Source organism: Haliaeetus leucocephalus, unplaced genomic scaffold (genome assembly GCF_000737465.1).
Source record: "Haliaeetus leucocephalus isolate CR32 unplaced genomic scaffold, Haliaeetus_leucocephalus-4.0 Scaffold164, whole genome shotgun sequence".
Taxonomy (NCBI): domain Eukaryota; kingdom Metazoa; phylum Chordata; class Aves; order Accipitriformes; family Accipitridae; genus Haliaeetus; species Haliaeetus leucocephalus.
The window spans coordinates 1,857,648-1,878,213 of record NW_010972600.1 but is presented as its reverse complement, the minus strand read 5'-3'; the positions used below and the strand labels follow the sequence as shown (position 1 = coordinate 1,878,213).

At 40.7% G+C, this 20,566-nt stretch overlaps 1 protein-coding gene across 1 annotated transcript in view; it reads left to right on the top strand.

Moving 5' to 3' along the window:
* The window catches only part of CRTC1 (CREB regulated transcription coactivator 1), a 42,818-nt gene extending 27,955 nt beyond the window's left edge, over nt 1-14,863 (top strand). Inside the window, exons 6-14 of the mRNA XM_010563249.1 lie at nt 116-201; nt 591-634; nt 912-1,132; nt 3,913-4,049; nt 4,632-4,883; nt 7,116-7,217; nt 12,466-12,552; nt 13,398-13,578; nt 14,369-14,863. Coding sequence (XP_010561551.1) covers nt 116-201; nt 591-634; nt 912-1,132; nt 3,913-4,049; nt 4,632-4,883; nt 7,116-7,217; nt 12,466-12,552; nt 13,398-13,578; nt 14,369-14,580 — 1,322 coding nt within the window. The 3' untranslated portion in view covers nt 14,581-14,863. The remainder of the gene's footprint in view (nt 1-115; nt 202-590; nt 635-911; nt 1,133-3,912; nt 4,050-4,631; nt 4,884-7,115; nt 7,218-12,465; nt 12,553-13,397; nt 13,579-14,368) is intronic.
* Nucleotides 14,864-20,566: the final 5,703 nt, after the last annotated feature.

Genomic DNA, 20,566 nt, shown 5'->3' with positions numbered 1-20,566 from the left:
ATATTCATTGATAATAGGTTACTGAAGAGTTTCAAATGGTTAAACTTCCAATCTGAGAATGTCTTACTGAGAAGCTTAATATTACAATATGATTTCTTTTGTTCTCATTTTTTAGTTTTATTACTGACTGTCCCTGGAATGGAGGAAACCACCTCTGAGGCAGACAAAACCCTCTCTAAACAAGGATGGGACACTAAAAAGGTAGGAGGCTCACATTTCAAAGTGTATAGCTTTTATTTTCTAAACATATTTAGGTAAATTAATGCTCTAAATACAGTCAACCAAAACAAACTGCTTGCAGAGAATAGAGATTAAATGCTGTATTTAGCAACAAATCACTAAACATTAGATCAGAAAGGCACTTTATATGTATGTGTGCATGCATGTTTGATTAAATTTGAGTCTTGTTGGACCAATAAAGCAAAAAAGGTGACAAATATCTTCTAAGAGCTTCACAGAGCTCTTGTGTAGAAGAATAGCTCTTCTGTAGAAATGTATTAAATCAAATAAACCTTACTAATTGAAATATACGCTAAGCATTAATCTTTAGCGGTATCTTTGCCTTTAAAAATGTCTTCCTTCTATTTTAGACTGGGTCGTCAAGACCTAAATCATGTGAAGTTCCAGGAATCAAGTAAGTTTTGAGCAATTTTTTTTTTTTTAAAGAGCATTGAGCTCTTTAAGAAAGAATGTTGCATATTCAATGTCCTCTTGCTTTTGAGTTTTCTGAAAAGCCCTTAGATGGTATAACACTGTAGTAGATACAAGACCAGACAGAACCTCTATGAGTGACCTCTATAAATGATCCTTTTTAAAAAAGATTTTATAAAGGTCTGTCCAGGCTGAAATTTAAACTGACATGTGTCTTTTTTGTTTTCTTTTTTTTTTTTTTTCCTCTCTCCCTTATTTAGCATCTTTCCATCAGCTGACCAGGAAAACACTACAACACTGATTCCTGCTACGCATAACACAGGTGGCTCCCTGCCAGACCTGACAAACATCCATTTCCCTTCCCCTCTCCCAACACCGTTAGATCCTGAGGAATCCACATTCCCAGCCCTGAGTAGCTCCAATAGTACCGGAAATCTTGCTGCCAATCTGACTCACTTGGGCATCAGCACTGCCAGTCAGGGTAAGATCATAACTCTGAGGTGTTTTTACAGACTGTCCACAATATGTCACTTGTCTTAAATTATGGAAGTTGCATTGCTGAGTATTACTGTTTTGTCTGAGAGGTAATTGCACTTCACTCTTGATTGACATTTCTTTATAAACAAGTTTTATCAAGCCATTTCTGTATGAAAAAGTGAGAAAGCTGTATTTAGTTATATGACTTACAAATTGTCTTTCATTTTTGTCATGTTCTTGGTGCCCAAATCTGCTTTTTTTCTTTTTTTTGTTTTCTTTTGTTTTTTTCTTTTTTTTTTGTTTAGTTTATGTATAAGACTGCAGGAGAGACTAGCATCCAAAGCTGCCTCCCTTGTAATTCATTGTACTTAAGCCCAGTAGCACTTGTGTTATGGAAATATCTTAAGTAGGCCTTTTGTTTTCGTTCCTTTAGAATGGGGGTTTTTTTCAGTGTGAGGATTCTTTTGGAGAGAGGACATTGCCTGCTTCATCAGAAGCAAATTTTCTCTTTTGAGCAATCAAGAATAATGTGGAGTCTTTACAAGGTGTGCTAGTTTTTGTAAGGTTGACTGCTTAAGTTTTGAAAATATCCTGAATATTCACGCTACATAATATAGCGGGGCTTTGGGAAATAATACCAAGTGCACACCTTAATTTCTCACAGCCTTCACTATGGTGCCTTTATGTTGAAATTGTTGCCTTTCTAGCAGTCATAGCTTTTGTTGCTGTTTGAGCTGTTCTGCATGGTGAGTCTGAGCTGTGTTTGTTGGGGTTTTCGGACTTTGGCAATACTGATAATTTTATTTTAAAAAAACAAACCACAAACAAACTTTATTTGCCATGCTAGCAGTTTATAATATACTGATCACTTGATAATTTCAAGATTAAATTTAACTTTATAGGCAAATAGCCTAAATTGGTGATTGTTATATTTTAAATAATTTCACTGGGTCATACTCGAATAGTTGTGAAGAGGATTGCATTTTTTTAATTGTCAGGGACAGTTGCAGTCAGTTGATTGTTAGAATAGAAATGAGGCATCGTATCCAAAAATACAAGTATATTTCCTGTGTTAGGCAGGATTCCCTTACCCACTTAAAAATCCTCTCATTTATTGGGAAAAGGAAATAATTCTAATCAGGTTAATGTAGTGTTATGACTGACCAGTTATATTTAAGAATGAAGCAAGAAGGCGGTTTAACTATTTGAGTACAGGGTCAGCCAGCAGCTTTCAGCATCCTTTAACAAGTTTTCTGGTCTCAAAAGAGACTATACGAAGTTTCGGAGATGGGCTGTCACTGAAGTAGAACTTAGTGAGTCTGTGCAAAGAGAGCTATTGTGTGTATAAAAAGAAACAAACTGCTTGCATGGAGTTAGGCCAGATTGGGCCGCTAAATTTTTTGCCATAACCATAATTAGCAAAGTAAGCGGTTTAAAACCAAACCGCTAAGTATGTAATTGCTTTGACAACATGTGCTGATCTATCAAAGACATAACAAATTTAAAAGATGCTCATTGATGATTTTCCTGCTTCTCTTTGGAGACTATCCCATAGTTTAATCATCGGCATAGTCAGTGTTTGGTACTTTTTAAACTGATTTTTCCAAACCTTTCTTGCCTCTTTTTTATCTCCTAGCTCTTTAGCAGAAAACGTAAAGGCTTTTGAACCTTTTGCAGGAGCTCTGTGCATTGCACAAGCATGCCCTCAGTAGCCCCAAGAAAAGGTGGGGAAACAAACACCTGTCAGGTTACAAAGAACTGCCAGCAATTTAAGACTACACATTTGTGCATTTGAGTTTGTCAGTTCGCTGACATGTTCCGTGAGACGGTGTTGATTTTGCAAACATTGCAGGGGAAGCCAGGCAGTCTTCAGAATCTGCGCAGTTTGAGCCAGTTTGCCTGCTGGCTCCTTGGCAGCCCGGACTTCCTGGCTCCCTGGCAGCCTGCCTGGAAGCCTTGAACATTTGCCAAGTGCCTAGGAGCTCGCAGGCTCTTGTGAATTCTTCCTTTCTGGCAGCTCTGGAAGAACAGCTCACTAGCTAGATTGTCCTGAAATCACTTTCCAGGGTGTCTCGGTTCCTCTAGGGTGAGGCAGAAAATAGGAGAGGTTTTAAAACTTGCAGATTTTTGTCTTGAATTTGAACAAAATTACAATACTTGAATTGTTTATCCCTACCCCCTGGTAGGTCATGGCTCTTTAGAGTGTGAAGGATATTTCCTGCCTTCCTGTGCACTGGTATGCCATTAAAAATGGAGTACTTCCTGTGTAACCCGTTTTTCTTCTGCATTTTCCATTAAATAGGTGTTTGCTTTTATAATATCTCAGGTGCCCTCCGATTAGTCTTTTTACATGATCTGTTATCTTCTTCCTGAAGTTTGAGCCCTTACAAATAGAGCAGAATGTGCTTTTCCTGGGTTCAGTGCGTGCAGCCTGCGAGGTGTGCAAGAACGATACCTGTGGCTTCTGTAAACCGCTGAAGCTGCTCTGCCTATTTCAGTTTCAAGTCAGTATCTATGTATGAACCTGAACAACTGTGACTGGTTTTGGTCCAGGATAAACCACAGGGATCTTCCTCTCATCCTGATGCTCTTCAGCCTGACAAAATTAATTGCAAATTAGCTAACGGGTTTCAGCCTGATTGGCCAAGGCGCATTCAGCACTTTGCATTAAGTGATTGTCCCTTTATGCCATTCATTCTTCATCGTTCAGGTAATTACCTCCATACAAGTATCAATAAACCATTGCTCTGTTCCTGTTTAAGCTGGTTTGTTCCTTCCTGGCAGGAATGACAACGACGCCAGCCCCTTCCCAGCAGCACCGTCAGCCAGCCGTCAGTCCTCTCTCCTTGAGTGCAGACTCAAGACGACCACAGTCACAGCAAATGTCTCCTACGCTTTCCCCTTTGTCACCAATTACTCAGGTAGGGACTTACTTGGAGAACTAAAATTTTTCAATCACAGATTAATTGTTTTACTCTACCTAGGGAGAAGCTGGCTGTAACTTCATCTCTCTTGTTCTGTAATTTTCTTCTTTAAATGTGTTCATTAATTCAAGCCTTAAAAAGGGAGAGGTTTGTAGAGGGGACAGATTTTATTTTCACCTTTCTAGAACCGTGGTAAAAAGCATCTATTAAGACACTTTTCTGTAACGGTACTGTCCCAAAGTTAGTTGTGAGGTTTGAAAGACGTTTCTCTAATTCATGAGGGAAGCTCAATTAGCTTTTTTAATTGATTTCATAATTGTGACTCTGTGACTGACTATAGGTTATCAATTTCTGACCTGGACATTCAACTGGGCTTTTAGACTATTTGTTTATTGCACACTGGAGGTGATATTAAGTCTTTTGAAACATGTTCTTGACTGTTTCTGAACCTTTAGGTAACATTTTTAAAATGCAAGATAAGATTGACTTAGTACAATTCTCTTGGTGTGAAACTTGATGCGCTTGAAAGTGAAGGGAAATTACCTGCCAGCATGGATGACTTTGATTCTTCTTTTTAAGGCCGTGGCTATGGATGCATTGTCTCTGGAGCAGCAGCTTCCCCCATATCCATTTTTTAGCCAGCCAACTTCCCAGCAACAGCAGCAGACCCAGGTGGCAAGTACCCTGCCTCAGAATACTCCTTTAATGCAGACCTCTGGTTTACAGCGAGGAACACAGCTCCCCCCACTCTCCGTCACGGTACCTTCTTCCATCCCACAGTCACCTCCGGGTAGCCAGAGCCAACCATCAATGGGAATAGACATCAACTCGGTAAGCTCAGGCACAGCTGAAAATGATAGAGCTTTCATTTGAAAAACCTGGTAGCGTACAGTGTAGTTTCAGAGATCAAGCTGGAGAACCCTTGTAATAAGTCTACTTCTAAGCAGAGTCTGAAGTAGACTTAAATGTGGATTCAACCAAAACCATCCTAAATGTTTTATAGAGGAAAATTTGGTTTTAATGTGCACTTAGGGTGGACATATTTTCATAAAATAGTGTCCCTTACGACTCCATGTTTGATTAGACCAGCTTAAATATATCAGCATTTATTTCACACCTTGCGGCTGCCGTTGCATTGATACGTTTTCAGGCTGTTAAATGTAATGCACCCCCTACGCGTTGTATGTCATACAGTGTTGCTATAGACTGGAGGAGTTAACAGAACTTTGATAAAGAAACCTGCTAACAAGCATTTTCCAAAAGTTGGAGAGAACAGGTATTTTCTATACTTTTTATATTTAGAATGCTTTCATTTTAAGGAATTTTAGAGCATACATTATTATCTTCAAAAATTGGATTTGTGGCTGCCTTCAGATGCCCAGAAGAAATGGAGTGTATACATACATATAGCAATGATTTATGGACAGATTTCTTTTTTTTCCTTGTTTTAACATGGTCTGTTATAAAATGTTGTGTGTGTCTCTGCATATGAAAATCCAAAATGCAGAGCAAGATCAGGGTTACAGGCTAGCTAGGGAAGAATTTCACTGCTTGTTCTCTGCTCATTCTCCTCTGCTGCGTAGGATCTTGGTTGTCTGACCTGTTGTGTCCTCCTGGCAGTGTTGTAGTGACAGTAATTGGTTTGAGAATGAGAAGAAATCATTCTCTATTGATCTAGCACTTGATTGTGGACTTCATCTGTGGATGAAATTTTTAACAGTTGTGCTGCTAAGTGCTTCTTGAAAGAAGCTGCTTCCCTTTCAGGATTGGAAGGGGAAGAGGGAAGGACAGATCCAGCAGTGGAAAGGATATCGACCCACTCAACATGTGTCTGAATGTTTTGATTCTAATACGTAGCTACCAGTACAGATGATTCTGATTTTCATTCTTTGCTTTCTGTGTTGCTTTCTTCATCCTAAACTTCTTTATGACCTTAACTTTTAGGGTGCTGAGCTTATCTTTTAAAGCAACTGAAATTATACATAAACTTAAATTTAAAGCTAGTTTATCAAAAAGCTGTTTGAGCTATGTTACAGTCTCACTGACAACTTTTATGCAGTTTTTGTAAAGCAGTATTGAAATTCATTTTGCTGTAGTTTGGATGTCTGCTTAAGTGCATAAGTAGCAATGCATAGCAGAAGGGGTTAAGACATATTTTCTTGAGATTTACAGAATTCAGTGTCAGAAAGCATTGGTAGTACAGTGTTCTCCCACACTGCAAAGCTATCTGATTAAATTACTCCTTTTCATAGAACTACTGGCTTGCAGGTTTTCCTCAATCATCTGTTAATTTCTAAAGGAAGTGTAATGAGAAGAGCTGTACTTACTATTTATGTTAATTAGAGCAACATTCTATTTAAATGTCGTTAAGATTATTAAGTTATTCAAATCTAAGGTTCTTTATGACTAAAAAAAGGTAAATCTTTGAAAATGAGTTCTCAAGATGACTGAGAACAATGTAAATATAACTAATAGAAACCTCCAAAACGTAGTGTGAATTCTCAGACAATGTCTGTTCCGTGTCATGGGGTAAAATGCAGCTTTGAGAAGGGTTTCAGTCTGCATGGTTATACACTTCAATCCTGATAACACACCCAGGCTGTTTAAGACTAGGCAGAGTAATACGAGAAGGGTTTCCAGAGTAGTGTAAACACAGGTTAAGAATGTGTGGGTATGGCAGTTGAATTGAAGAATAAATTACGTTATTTTTGAGTTATTCCCAGCTTTCAAGAGCTCTTTTCCCTAAATCGTTGGCTGACCGGATTTTTTTTTTTTTTTAATTGAGCGTAACTGAGAACAGGGAAAAAATATTTCAACAGTTTTGCTTGTACGACAGCCCTGCCCTGCTCTCAGCTGTTCAGTCAGACAAGACCACGCCATGCTGATATCTTAATTTTCTCCTTTTTGCGGCATTGTTCACAGTAATTGTGTCTTCATACATAGCCAAGAATTGCTGAAGAGGATGGTTTCTCCCAGCTTCCCCGAGCTGTATATACGCCAGAAGTTTATAATTTTCCAACCTTCCATCAATCCCATGGTCTTTAATTCTGTGTTGTTCTGTAGGCTTCACTCCAGCAGTACCGCAGTAATGCTGGATCCCCAGCCAACCAGTCTCCCACCTCTCCTGTCTCCAATCAAGGCTTCTCTCCTGGCAGCTCCCCTCAAGTAAGGGACTCTGTGCTTCCACAGGCCTTGCTTCTTGTGTTTGTTTTTAGTTGAGTCTCTCCATTACTGACCCATAGTTGTCTCACTGTAATTGTATGTGCCTCATGCATTACTGATGTCTCATCTTGTTTGCAGTTTCATTCAGTTCCAGAGTTTTTCAATAGCTGGTGAATTGCCTTTTTATTGATCAAAGCTACTATTTGAACACTATTAAAACTCAGTTATTTCTTTGGGGTGTACCGTGGACAGAACCTCCAGGTAGACCCCTTTCACTGAGCAATATTGTGTAGGAGCTGACAGATAAGGTTGGGAGGGCAGGGGAGAGAGAGAGAGAGGGAAACTTAAGTGCCTTCTGCAGCAGGATAACTCCTGTGGCACTAAATATCCCTTGTGTGGCTGAATGCATTTACATCAGGACCTTTTTTTTATGTGGGAACATACACTTTGAAAGAAAACACTGGAGGAAATGCTCTTGAAATTAGCAACTGTATCTTGTGGCTTGCAAGTAATGGGTTACTAAACAGGCTTTCTTGCATGTTAGCTGGTTTTTCTTCCTGTGTATGTATATACTCGTACATTCACATGTCCTATATGCAAGTCATAGATTGGGGTGTGTGTAAACCTGACAAGGGGATTTTTTATCTGCCAGCAGCAAGACAGTTAAAAGCAAAGCAGTCTTTGGGGGTGCCCCTAATGTAAGGGAGTGAGCGCATTTTCCATACAGAAATAAGCTGATGCTGCTAAAATAGCTGCGTATGGCTGCCCTTCTCCTAAATCCCACCTGTAGAAATGAGGTGCAGGAAATTCTTACAGAGCATCACAATAGAGTCTGAAAATACATTTTCTGTTTCATCATTTAACGTTTAAGGCTGTAAGGAGGATCGTATCTAAATAAGTGCTGCCCCTTCATGGTTCCAAAGCAGAAGCTTCGTCTCTCCTTGCCATTAGCCAGAGACAGGTCACTGGTAAGCTCAGTAATAGATCCGAGTGTCAGGACTGTCTGGATTTTCTTAACCCTTGCTTAATTGCTTCTTAACTTCTCTCTCTTCTGCCTGCTTCTGCCAGTTCTGCTGTGTTCTGTGTGTGGCTCAAAGAAAACAAGCAAACTTACTCCTCTAGGCTGTCACGTAGAGCAAAGCTGTTGCCAGTCTTGCTGCAAATTCTCAGGTCTAGTTCTCATTTGGGTGGTGCGTCCAATTTTGATTTTTTGTGTTGATTTTCTTTCCCCCTTGACTTCTCAATAACTCTTTCTTGGTTTTGTCCGCAGACTCGTTGCCACTGGTCAGTCCAAAGTACTGGAGCGCAGCAAGCACTCCCCAGTGGAGCACATGCTTGACTATAATTTTTCCAGCTGGGCCTGTTTTATCCTGTAAACTCTTGCTTAGGTTTTGCTGTTCTCAAGTGGGACACCATGACTCTGTGTGAAAGGAAGAGGGTTTATTAATACTGCTTGCTTTAGTATTGGCCTCTTAAAAATACCCACACAATTCTTTATTTTTGCTAAATTAAAAATGAGACAGCTTTCCTGCCTCCATCAATGAACCAGAAGCTAGTAGTGGCGAGCGAGCTATCTGTGGTGGTGGACCTCTTAAGGCTGCAAATAGTAAGCATGGAGAGAAGCAATGGGGGAAGAAAAAACAGTTTGGAAGAAAACTTTGTGTTGGTTGTGATTATGAGGGCTGCTCCCAAATAGCAGGATCCGTTAGACTGTAGGGTAATCTGCCAAGAGTAAAGGCAGATTGGTTCCAACAGCAGAATATGCCCATTGTGGAGCAGTCTGGCACTGGCTGACAAGAGTGGAATAAAGTGGGTGTGACCGGGTAGGCGTCTTCCACTTGCTCCCGTTTCTCTGATTAATTTTAGGTTAAATCGTTCTGCAGTGTATCAGTATGATGAGTGACGTGCTCTAAACATAGAAATCTGTGGTTTGATTTTTATCACATACGGTTCATTCACCAGAAGTTATTTTTCATCTTCCCACATCTCCAAATGTATTTGCTCTTCTGTTTTGGATGTGTGTTTGTTATATGAAGGTCTTCCTGTTCAAACACAAATTGAAAAGCTCTGCTTGTAGTTCTCAGCTTTGTGTTTGCATGGCTTTTCATTGACAATGGCTTGTTTATTACTACTTTGCTTTTCTCCTCTAACACCTGGCATACTGTTCCAATTAGATAGAAATCTGCTTTTTAAAGTAGAATGGCTGTATACTGGATAATATGGTATGTATTTTTAGATTAATAATTTAAGCCAGGGGTTTTGTGGTTTGGGCTTTTTTCTTTTCTTGCAGTCACCACATCATTAACCCAAGAAGATGTACTGTTGACAAAACAGACCTCATCTAGTGTTTCTGGAGGAGATGGTGTTAGCAAGATGTTTTTCACAGAGTTGTCGATAAATTATTCTAGGACTCTGAAGTGTTGAAGTAATGACATTTCCAGTTGATTTCCTTTGGGAGTTTCAGTGCTTACAGATGTAGTAACCGGTATACTTCAGAGCTGAGGAATAAATATGGGCTTGTATGTTTTGTTAGGAGTTACTAATGTAGACTTGCACAAATAGATTTTGGTCTCCTGTTTATTATTTTTCATGTTGCCCAAACTTTTTAGGATGGGAACAATGCATAGTGGAAAGCAAAGATTTTAGGTTTTGCCCTACTTCTGAAAAGCTCCTGTAAAAATGACGTCAGAAGTTAAAGGAAAAAAATACCTTGATTCTCTTTGGAGCTCTTGAATTGCAATTGTATTTCTAGGGCCAGTCCAAACTGGCTTTGATTCATGTCGAGTATGTGACATCCGGAAGCGCAAATTTTTCATTAGAAATTGGTATAAAACATCACACAGTTTTGAAGCCATGCCTGCCACTTAAGATGGGAATGATTTCCCTGTGATAGAGTTAAGCTTGGCTGGTCCTGATCTGCTTGCTTGAGTTAGCTCTATGCTCTGACTCCTTTTTTTTAAGAAAAAAATAAGGCGTGTAGCAGATTGAATAATGTGGAGTTTGAGTAGTTGATCAAAGTGTGACTGGGCAGTAAGTAGGATGTCAGTGGTTTAAAGAAAAGTCTGTGTTTTTTTATTTAAGTAGTGTTTTGCTTTTTCTCTTATCAGGTATAATGTGGCTTTTGCTTTTGATGTTCGATAACTTCCTGGTAGCCCTGTCTCATGCAAGGGATACAGCAGCCACCGTAGTTTTGAGGACCAGATGATAAATTGGAAGACTGGTTCCAATTACAACCATTTTTTCCTGCTTCTAAGGAGGGTATTGAGTAGGGTGTTACGCTGCAAAGACGTCATTAGTGTTCTGTGGTCATTGCTGTAACAGATCATAAATGCCCAGGAAAGTGAATTGAAATCTTATTTTTGTCCATAAAACCCTATTCTTGGCTCAGGCTCTATTTAATCAATCTGGAGGATGGGCTGGCTTCATTTAGTTAAACCATTTCTTACTGAGAAGTTACTGTTAAGATCTTCTCTGATAAAGATTTGGAGGCAGTTGTCTACTACCTTTTCTGACTCTGCCCGTACCATACTTTAAAATGCAGCACCGTGGAGGTCTGTAAGGTTTGTGTTTCCAGTGTTCTGACGTTATCCAGCAGAGCTGTTCTGCAGCAAATTTCTCTCTTCTCCAAGTGCATTCAAATTGTACCCGCACCTTCGCATGCAGCTGGTGGAAAGTGCTTTGCGGTGATGCTTGGAGCAGTTCTTGGATCATACAGGATCTGCTCAGCAAGGAATTTTATAGCACGCACAGCATGTGCTGAACTTTCAGCCACCTTCCCCCACGGAGTCTCGTTCTCAGGCTGTGAATTCCTCCCTTGATGCTACATTTATCCAAAAGCATCCATATAATGTCATAGCCGAGGATTCTGGCTGAAGGTGGGAAGGTTTTTGTTTGCTTTAAAAAGAATATATTGTTGATTCTTTCCTGATAGTCCCCTCTCATGGAGGTTGTGGGCAATTTAGGTTTTGGGGTTTTTTTTAAATACAAAACTTCCGTTCTTTTCCTTGCATGCAACCTGCAAATAAGCTGCGCTGAGTTATGCTACTGATGTAGGAGGCAGAATGTTTAAAATGTGATGTTTGCTGAAATTTTTGTGTTCACTGTTGTGGACATCCAGTGGTTTTCTGAGAATCTTTGGCTGTGTTCAGTGCTTTTAACTGTGGTGGCTGGTGTAACTCTGTTCTGATATTTCCTAGGTTTTTGCTTAATTTCATGTGCTGCTTAGGTTTTTAAGGAGAAAATTTGTAGCCTTCCTCTTTTAGTGTATAGATAAACCAGCTGGAAAATGCTATGCAAGGTATTGATTTTTTTTTTTTTTCAAGAGTGATACAAACTCTCCACGCAAATTGTCTTTTATAGACACTGTCTTTTATAGGTGCTCTCTTTGTCAACAGATATGGGGGGTTTTCAGCTGGAGTATCAGAATTTGTGACAGTTTAAATAAGAAGTGATCTCGCTGTGATTTCTTTATATCTGGCAATTCTTTGGGACAGTATTGAATAGTTGAAAACATTGACCTCAGATTCCTGATCACCTTTTAGAATAATTGATAAATGATGGAGAATAACTGATAAATGCTTGTCGTGCTAGAGGGGACAGTAAAATTAGCAAGGCTGAAGAGTTCCTCCTGAGATTCTTGCCTTCGAACTGCTGATAACATGCTTTACCGGGCTTTCTCGTTAACTTTTCTGATCTGCAGCTAAAGTGACATGACTTTAAAATGTCAGTTTTGTTTTGGCATGTTGTTGTCTCAGTGAAGCTGGCTGTTCCGTGAACATGAGATTGCAGAGGCTGTTAGCTAGTCACTACCTGCAAGCTGGTGATCAGCTTTGCATTCCATTTTGTTTTAATGTGCAGTTTACTTCTGTATGGGGTTTGTCTTTCACCCAAAAAAAAAGTTCACAAAAAAGATGAAGTTGTAGAGTGATTTTTTTTTTCTTGTGTTACCTAGCACACTTGTCTGTTTTCATAAATCAGAAGTTTTATATGTTGTATGTCCTCCGTGAGGAAGTTTGTTTGGTTTACTTGACTGTATTTTTGTGCTTACGAGAAGGCAGCGTAACATGGAAGGATTTGTGTGTTGGAGGGAAATACTGAATGTTTTATGAATTTGCTGATGGTTAGTGGTGGTTAATAATAAAGGGCTAACTAACTTCGAGACGAATCAGTTGGAAGGTTCGAGTCACTCGCACACCGTGGGTACGTCTGTTTGTGAGATTTTTGCACCATAAAGACTCTGTTTTGTTTTCAGCATTCTTCCATTCTGGGGAGTGTATTTGGTGACTCCTATTATGATCAGCAGATGACAGCTAGGCAGGCTAATGCCCTATCCCATCAGGTGAGCAAATTCATCTCAGATTTTCAGCTATATTTCGGCCACTTTCAGCTTAAAATAAATATAGATCAACTTCTGATTATTTTATGTGAGATCACATTTTGTCCATATAGTTTTAATTCTGTTATTTTTAGTTTGCAGTACTTGGGGATTTCTTTTATTCTGTTTTTTTTTTTGTTGTTTGTGTTTCCCCCCCCCCCCCTCCCCTCTTCCCCTTCGTCCCTCTTAGCCATTGTAGCAGATGTTTTTAAAGGTGTTCTGCCAAGTTTATTGGATTAAAAATAACAAAAATAGATTTTAAACCCCCCACTTCTGGCCACAGTTGCATTTGAGAAGGATTCACCTGTAGGTGGTAACAATATTTACTCCTGAATTTGGCAAACAACTCGTGCACGGTACCAAAACCTAGCAAGCAGGCCTGTGCCTTCGTTAGTTTGGCCAACCAGCGCATTGATTTATTCAACTGTGAAATATGCTCTGGTAGCAGGAAAAAATGAGATGGCTTTTGAGAGGCAATGCTTGATGGGCAGATACCTGAGTTAGTAGCATGAATTATGAGGGCCTTTTACTTTGTTTTAAAGCTACCTTTTCTTTTGTTCTTACGATATCAAAGGCAACAATTTTATTTTTGCATCCACCCTCTCTTCATTCCCCTGCACTCTGAATTTGGCAGTAAACTATTCCGGAAAGTTAACTGAAAATAGACCATATTTTGATCAACGAAACCTAAAGATGAATTTGTTTGCCTGTCTCTTTCAATGTTACTTCCCATACTTGAGCTTTGTAAGTTGTTTTGCTGTATTTCCTGATGGTTAGAAGTAATAATTCCTTTGTGCCTTGGTCTTCAGCTTGAACAGTTTAATATGATAGAAAACGCCATTAGTTCCAACAGCCTGTACAGCCCTTGTTCCACCCTTAACTACTCCCAGGCAGCCATGATGGGACTTACTGGCAGTCATGGCAGCTTGCAGGACTCGCAGCAGCTGAATTACTCCAGCCATGGAAACATCCCCAACATCATTCTTACAGGTAAGAAAATCACAGACTTAACCAACAAGCAAAACTACTCCGGTGTCGGTGTTTCTCTTCTTCATGCAATGGCTCACTTGAAGCCAAGAAAGGAAAGGGTATAGTTGCCTTTGAAGGTTTTGTTTCACCTTGTGTAAATGTTGGTGTTACTGGTGTGGTGTATTTCCCAAGTGCTGGGGAGCCTGATGGCTCTTGTTTAGTTCCAGCAAACAGGTAGAGCTGCAATGGCAGCACTAATTGTCTTACAGACACTCCCTGCCTCTGAATTTACTGGGTCCTCCGCCACAGTGAGGGAGAAGCTGTGAAAGCCGAACTTCTTCCGCTGCTTCTCTGTTCGAGCTTCCCATCAAAGGATTTTTTAGTGTCACATATGGTAGCGAATCTGGTCACAGTTGGGCGTTTGGAAACAATTTCTGCACAGGCCACTGAGAAAGCTGTAGTTCAGTCTGTATTTCAGCCAAGGACTCATGCTGATTAGGATCATGTAAATTAAGGTTATTCCTCCTACACGTAAGAGAGAGAAAAGAGACTCAAGTGACACCACTTTGTGGCCCCCAAATACACATATATGAATTTTGCTTTGTGTTAGGTCATTATGATGGTTTTGAGATGCTCTGACAAGTCTGTAATTCATCCAGCTGGAAATGAGGATAGACGTTTCTCGTCTGAACTTCAGCCTTAGTTCAATAAGTGATTCTGGAATTTTTGCAAGCTGTTTTATGACTCGTCTGCCTGGCAAATATGTATTTGCTAAGTCCTACCAACACCCTTCTCTTCCTCTTCCCTGCAGTGACAGGAGAGTCTCCTCCCAGCTTATCAAAAGAACTGACCAGCTCTTTGGCAGGAGTGGGCGACGTCAGCTTTGATACGGATTCCCAGTTCCCTCTGGATGAACTCAAAATTGACCCTTTAACCTTGGATGGACTGCACATGCTGAATGACCCAGACATGGTCCTCACTGACCCCGCCACAGAGGACACGTTCAGGATGGACCGGCTGTGAAGCGTGGACACCAGGAGCGTGGGAACGACGCTTGTTCCTGGAGCCCAGCCGAACTCGAGAGTCCAGTGGGTCAGTCGTGTCAGAACAGGAGCTGCCGAGAGCAGCAGCTCTGTCCTGTACAACATGTACAATGAGTAAAGCTTGTCGTTCTAAGCTTGCAGCGCTGCAGACCCCTACTCCCTGTCGCGCCGTATTTCACCCCTTATCCGCTCATTGCCATTAATGAGTAAGGAGTTTCCATCAGCCTTTTCCTCTCCAGAGCCCCCCCCTTCCCCCCACCAAAGCTCCAGCGTTAAGTTGTCAATTTATCCTTTGCACTAGAAAGGGGGTGGTTTGGGGCAGGCGAGGAAGGTTCAGAGTCAAGGGTAAAGAGATTCTTTCTAACGTACCAAATTGTTGGCTGCTGTTTGAGATGGGGAGGGGGAAGCGCCGACTATGCCCTCCCCCTTCTCTCCCCCCCACTGATTCAAAAGCAAATCTCTGCATTGCCACCCTCTGGGAGGGGCTGGGGGAGCTTCGGCAGTTTTGACTCTGCTTTGTGACAGCTGCTTCGTAGAGTAAAACGCTTCTTCCTTTATCGATATGCCATGTTTGTTTTCAGGTTTGTTTCCTTGACTGTCGTCCTGCACCCACTGCCTCTTCTCGTGCCCTGAGCAAACTCGCGTACTTGGCAAAGCGGAAAAGCAGCCCGGCAGCCCAATGGTCTTTTGTAGCCGGCTAGTCAAAAAAGGCGACTGTAAACACTATTTTCAAAGCTTTTTTTTTTTTTTTTTAATATATATGTAATATATATATTTATATATATATGTATACATATATATAGCGCATTTCTGAGCACACAAAAAAGTACTATAATTCATTACTTGATTAGCGCGGAGGAAGGATCAGAACATTTTAAAGCAGCTAAAAGAATATAGGAGACTAACTTGCAGAGCATATTTCTAATGTTACTTTGAGAGATTCCTGGGCAACAGGAAGGGCATTTCTATAGCAATGCCTGGCTCAAATCATGATGACTTTTTTTATTTTTTATTCTTATTCATTACTTATTCTGTTACCATTATTTATGATCTTTTTGGTTTTTTTATTTAAGTATTTGGATATTAGGAAAGTATCTAAACTACATACAGCCAGTTGAAGCACTCTACATAATACTTGTACAGTACATCTTTTTTGTGTTTTTATTCCAGAAATATATTATATATATTATATATATATAGGTATTTTTAACTAACTGGAATTTTAAACAGATGTTGAGCAGAAGTAAGGAAGCCTAAGGCAAGTCTAGATGTTTTCCTTTTATACAGTCGAAATAGGGTGGCAGGAACTTAGACATTCCTTCTTTCACCCTGGGGAAAAAATAGCTTGCTCCACAGTGAATAGTACTGTATCCTCGAACAGGTTGAGATTCTGTTAAATTTGTAATAGACTATTTCTGTTAGTCCTTGTTAATATTCTGTGCTGCAGTATAACAGACTGGTGAATGACACTTTATCAATGGCAGATTAAAAAAAAAAACCCAGACCACCCATTGACTCCAAATTGGTGGTTTCACTTAAATGTCATGGCTGAATTGATGGTGACTCCCAGATCTCTGCACTTGGGATTCTTATCAAATTTGGAAAACGCATTTAAGGATTTTATCAAGAGCCCGACAGGCTTATAGTAATTGCCAAGGGCACTGTTAAAACGTTGTCTTCGTTACACTATAATCTGCACAGTAACAGAATGTGTAAGTACAGGACCCTTCTCTTCAGTAGAAGTTACAAATTAACATTATTTTGAGTCTTATTAACAAATTAAAAATTACATTGCGCCTAACACCCTGAATGTGAGATGAACGAATACCTGCTAGAGGAAGGCACTTCCATGCAGTAGGGGTTGAACATCCACATCTATTTTTGTTAAATACAGCCTCAATAAAAGAGCCATTTTAGTTTTCATTTCAAGATGAGTTGTGCTTTGTTGATTCCCCACCTCTGCCGTGGTAGTTCCACATCTGCACTCTTTCAACTTGGTCTGCATCAGCTGGATTTGCTTTCTGTCTAAAAACGTGTCCGCTCTTTCTCAGCTGTCATGACTTTCAAGCAAAAAACCCTCAGCACTTCTCCCTGTCCTATTCCCCTCGAGAAAGATTCTCCTTGCTGTTTTCAGCAGGCGAGAATGAAGGTCCGCAGAGGAGCGAGACTGCTCTTAATGAGTTATACTAGGTTTCTGTGTGCTTCCAGAAATTGGTGGGACGCCGTCCTGAGATTCACGCAAACACTGCTGAGCAGAATCGTTGTTGGGATCTCTCTAATCTGGGTGCGTGTTTGCTCACGTTTGTGCCATTAGTTGACCATTTGCACTAAAAATGTTTTTTCTTTCGATCTGTTAGCTTATGTGTGTCTTTTTTGTTCCTTCCCACACAATTGAATGATTATCCTGCATCTTTGTTGAAAATGTTTTTTGTCAGGATTTAAGCCCAGTAGCACGTGTTAACTCCTGGTGTCTGCTTATTTCAGATTGCTAATGCTTTTTCAATTTAAGGAGGGGAAAAAAAAGGTAGCTTCGAACAGGAGGATACCCTAAAAGAACAGGAGTAATTTGGGCACAGGTGACTCGGAGTCCTTTGCTTTGAAACAGCCACAGGTACAGTGTGAGTTGAATATGCTTCTTGCAGTTCACGTAGTTCCTTGATGGGATTTCTGTCTGTATCATGCTCTCGTTCAAATGACTCTCATGCATGTAAATTCTTGTTTGTGATCTATTTTTTTAAAACCAGAGTCACTTCAGAATGAAGCATCCAAGTAGGAGATGTGATTCCTCACTGGAGACTTTTACAGGGAGCTGTTGCTAAATGCTACCTTCTAATTTTTTTTAAACTACATGTGTATATAAGAGATCTTGTTTATTAGACTTGTAAGTAGACATTTAAAATGGCCTTAATTTAAAAATAACACGTCTGGATGCAACTGTCAAAATTAGGGACCATCTAGTTGAGAGAAGTCCAGGTTTTGTTCCTTTCGTGCGGGGCAAATGGTGAAGGGTGCTTTGGGAGTGGGAAGGAGTAAGATGAAGTCATCGTGGGAAGCAGATGACGGCTGTGTATGACAAGATGTGCTTCATCTCGTAAGCCCCAGTAGTGGGCAGGCAAAAGCTGCTTTTAGTACCGACCCTTTGAGAACCGGAGCAGTTATTCCAACAGCTCTTGCATTTTGCTTCCCGGGAGGCCGCTTTCCTGACAGCATCATGTAGGAGCTGCACCTCGAGAGGGATTTTTCTCTCCCTCTCCCCTGAAAATTTATGTTTTTGTAATGTGTGTATGCATAAGGCTGATCTTAAAGCAAAAACAGTCTATTAAGTTGTCAAGTGTAAACATGGAGCGGATCCCCAGTGTTTTCAGAACAAGTAATCCGATTTTATTTGAAAATTTTAGTACTGTTTTCATTTTAAATTTTGTATGTAAGGTGAGAGCTGTTGGGAGCAGCTGACCCTTCCCGTCCAGGGACGGAGGAGAGCAGAAAGAACAGCGGAAAGAAAAATGATTACTTAGCAAAAAAAAAAGTAGTAGTATTTATAACTTTTTGAGTTAAATGATGTTGAAGCTGTCTGGTGTCTCAAAGGGTTACTGTCCAAACATACCTGCTGAGTGAACCCTACCCCCTCCCTACAACATGTGTTTTTTTATATATATATATATATATATATTAAAAAGTTCCCAAGCTAGACTGTTGCATTTGCCAATACAATGGGGAAACAATAGGAATAAACCTTCAGTGTATAAAATACTGTGATTTTCAAAAGAAAACCAGAACTTCTGCTGTTCATTGCAGCGCAGGTCGGGGCGGGGGGAGGCTCTTTTCATTGTACATAGTATTCTGCATTCTCTTTCAAATGAATCTGCACAGGCCGAGTTAAGGTCACTCTCTTGCCGCATGCGTGACTGACCGCGGGCAGCACCGAACCTGTCGGCTCACTACTGCTTCTGCATGTCAGTGAACACTTTGCCAGCGATCTTTAACTGTGCAAAACCTTTCCTGTACAGACAACCTCGGATTTTTTTTTCTTTCCCCCTTTTTTTCCCCCCCCAAGAGGGAAAAGGTTTCCAGAAAGAGGCTGCAAATTAATTTAAGAAATTGTTAATTATTCGTATGATTTATTACCTTATTTTAAATTTAATTAATTTTTTTAACAAGTGTGCCTGAGAACGCTGGTGCGAACCCATGCAACAAGAACGCTTATGGATGAAAAGAAAGAGCTGCCCTCTGAGTTTGCATAAAAGCAGCATCCGATAACTTGCAGAATCATTTAAACTTCCCTCACAAATAAGGTCTTGGCTGTGCTTGCTTGTAAAAGCTTGGATTTCTGTAGAAACAATAATTAAGGCTTGACATCTGTCCCTTAATGAGCATGGTACTCGCCCTGGAAACCCCCTCTGTACAAGAAGGAAGAGGAAAGCCCCCTCATCATCCCGTAGGTTACAATGTACGCTGTGCTTTCAGGAGAAAAAAAAAGCGTTTATTCCTCTGAAAAATGGAACCCCCGTCACTGTGATGGCAATGTGAAAGCGCAGGTAGCGTTTGTTACGTGTGTCTGTTCTTTTTAAAAAACAAAAAAGAAAAAAAAAAATTATAAATTTGTAGTGTTCCTGTTCTTTGTATTTTTAGTTGCATATTATTTATACTGCGCAGTGTAGGCATGGATTGCATGTCAGTTTTCTATGCGGGCACCATGATGACATTATAACTGTGTATTATAAATCATTTTTACCTTTTTAAACAGAATCATTGTGTGGAATTTCTATACTGCAAAACAAAACACTACATTACGTACTATATTCATTTGTGTTATTTATTTTATTATTTTGTGGGGGGGAGGGGGGTGGTTTTGACTGTGGTGTATATTGCCTTATGTGGGCTTGACCAATTTTATCAAAATAAAGGCCTAAAGGGGTAAAATACGTTTACTGTTTTCTTCAGTAAATTGACTTGTGGCTGCCATAGGGGCAGCTGCGGAAAGCTACGTAGTAGAAAGCGTAAAGGGAAGCAAATCCATAGCAGAGAGGATCTGTCCAGAAAGAAAACGCAGCTACATAACGTATAAACTGCAGGTAGCGAGGAGTGCCGGTCTGAAAAGTGATTTGAGTCTTACATGATGATTTGACGTCGGTAATTGTGTAGCGAGTATGAAGAGCCTTGTCTGACCCTTTCAGATCCATCTGTACGTGTCCTGATTTCTGTTAAAGAAACCCAATACGGTCGTCTTTTGGAGCAGCCGTGAAAATCTCTTCTCAGGTGACCTAAACCCAAACTATTCTGGGGTTCTAACGTCGCCCAAAACAGGCAGCGCAGATGCTTTGGGGAAGGTCCTGCTGCTCTTTAGCAGTTGCAGGTTTTCCGCTTTTGAAATATGAAGCGTCTGAGCGCTGGGGATTTCTGAAGGTCACAGCTAACGAGACCAAAGAGAAAAGAGCAAGAACGGGTGCCTGCGCCCCTTTTTTTCAGGTTAAGATGCAGCGCGGCCACCGAGGCCGGTGGGTGGGGAGATGTCCCTGGTAGTTTGAGCTCCCGCCTGCGGTTTGGTGTTTGGAGCAGATGTAGATCCTTCCCGCCTTGGGTTTCGAGCACAGAACGGAATCTTTTCTGCCCCGACGTATTTTGTCGGGGAACAGGGTCGCGGCGACGTGCTTTGCGCGTGTTGGCGTGGTCTCGGGTGTGGAACCGTGGGGCTGCGCTGGCGGCGGGTCCCTCAGTTGCCGTGTGTCGGTGGGGAGAAGCGGGTGGCTCTGACGGCTGGATTCCGGAGAAGATGGTGCCATCGCGTCGGCGGTTGGGCAGCTGCTCTTCCCTACTTGTGTTCTGACCCCGGCTGTCTCCTTGTAACCAGCTTAACCTGTTGCTTCTTTAAGGTTGTGTGTGTCATCTTGTAACTAAATAGTAGGCAGGGAAATGCCTAAATAGCATTTGCTTTGTTTTATCTTGGTTCTTTTTACTTTAAATTTTGC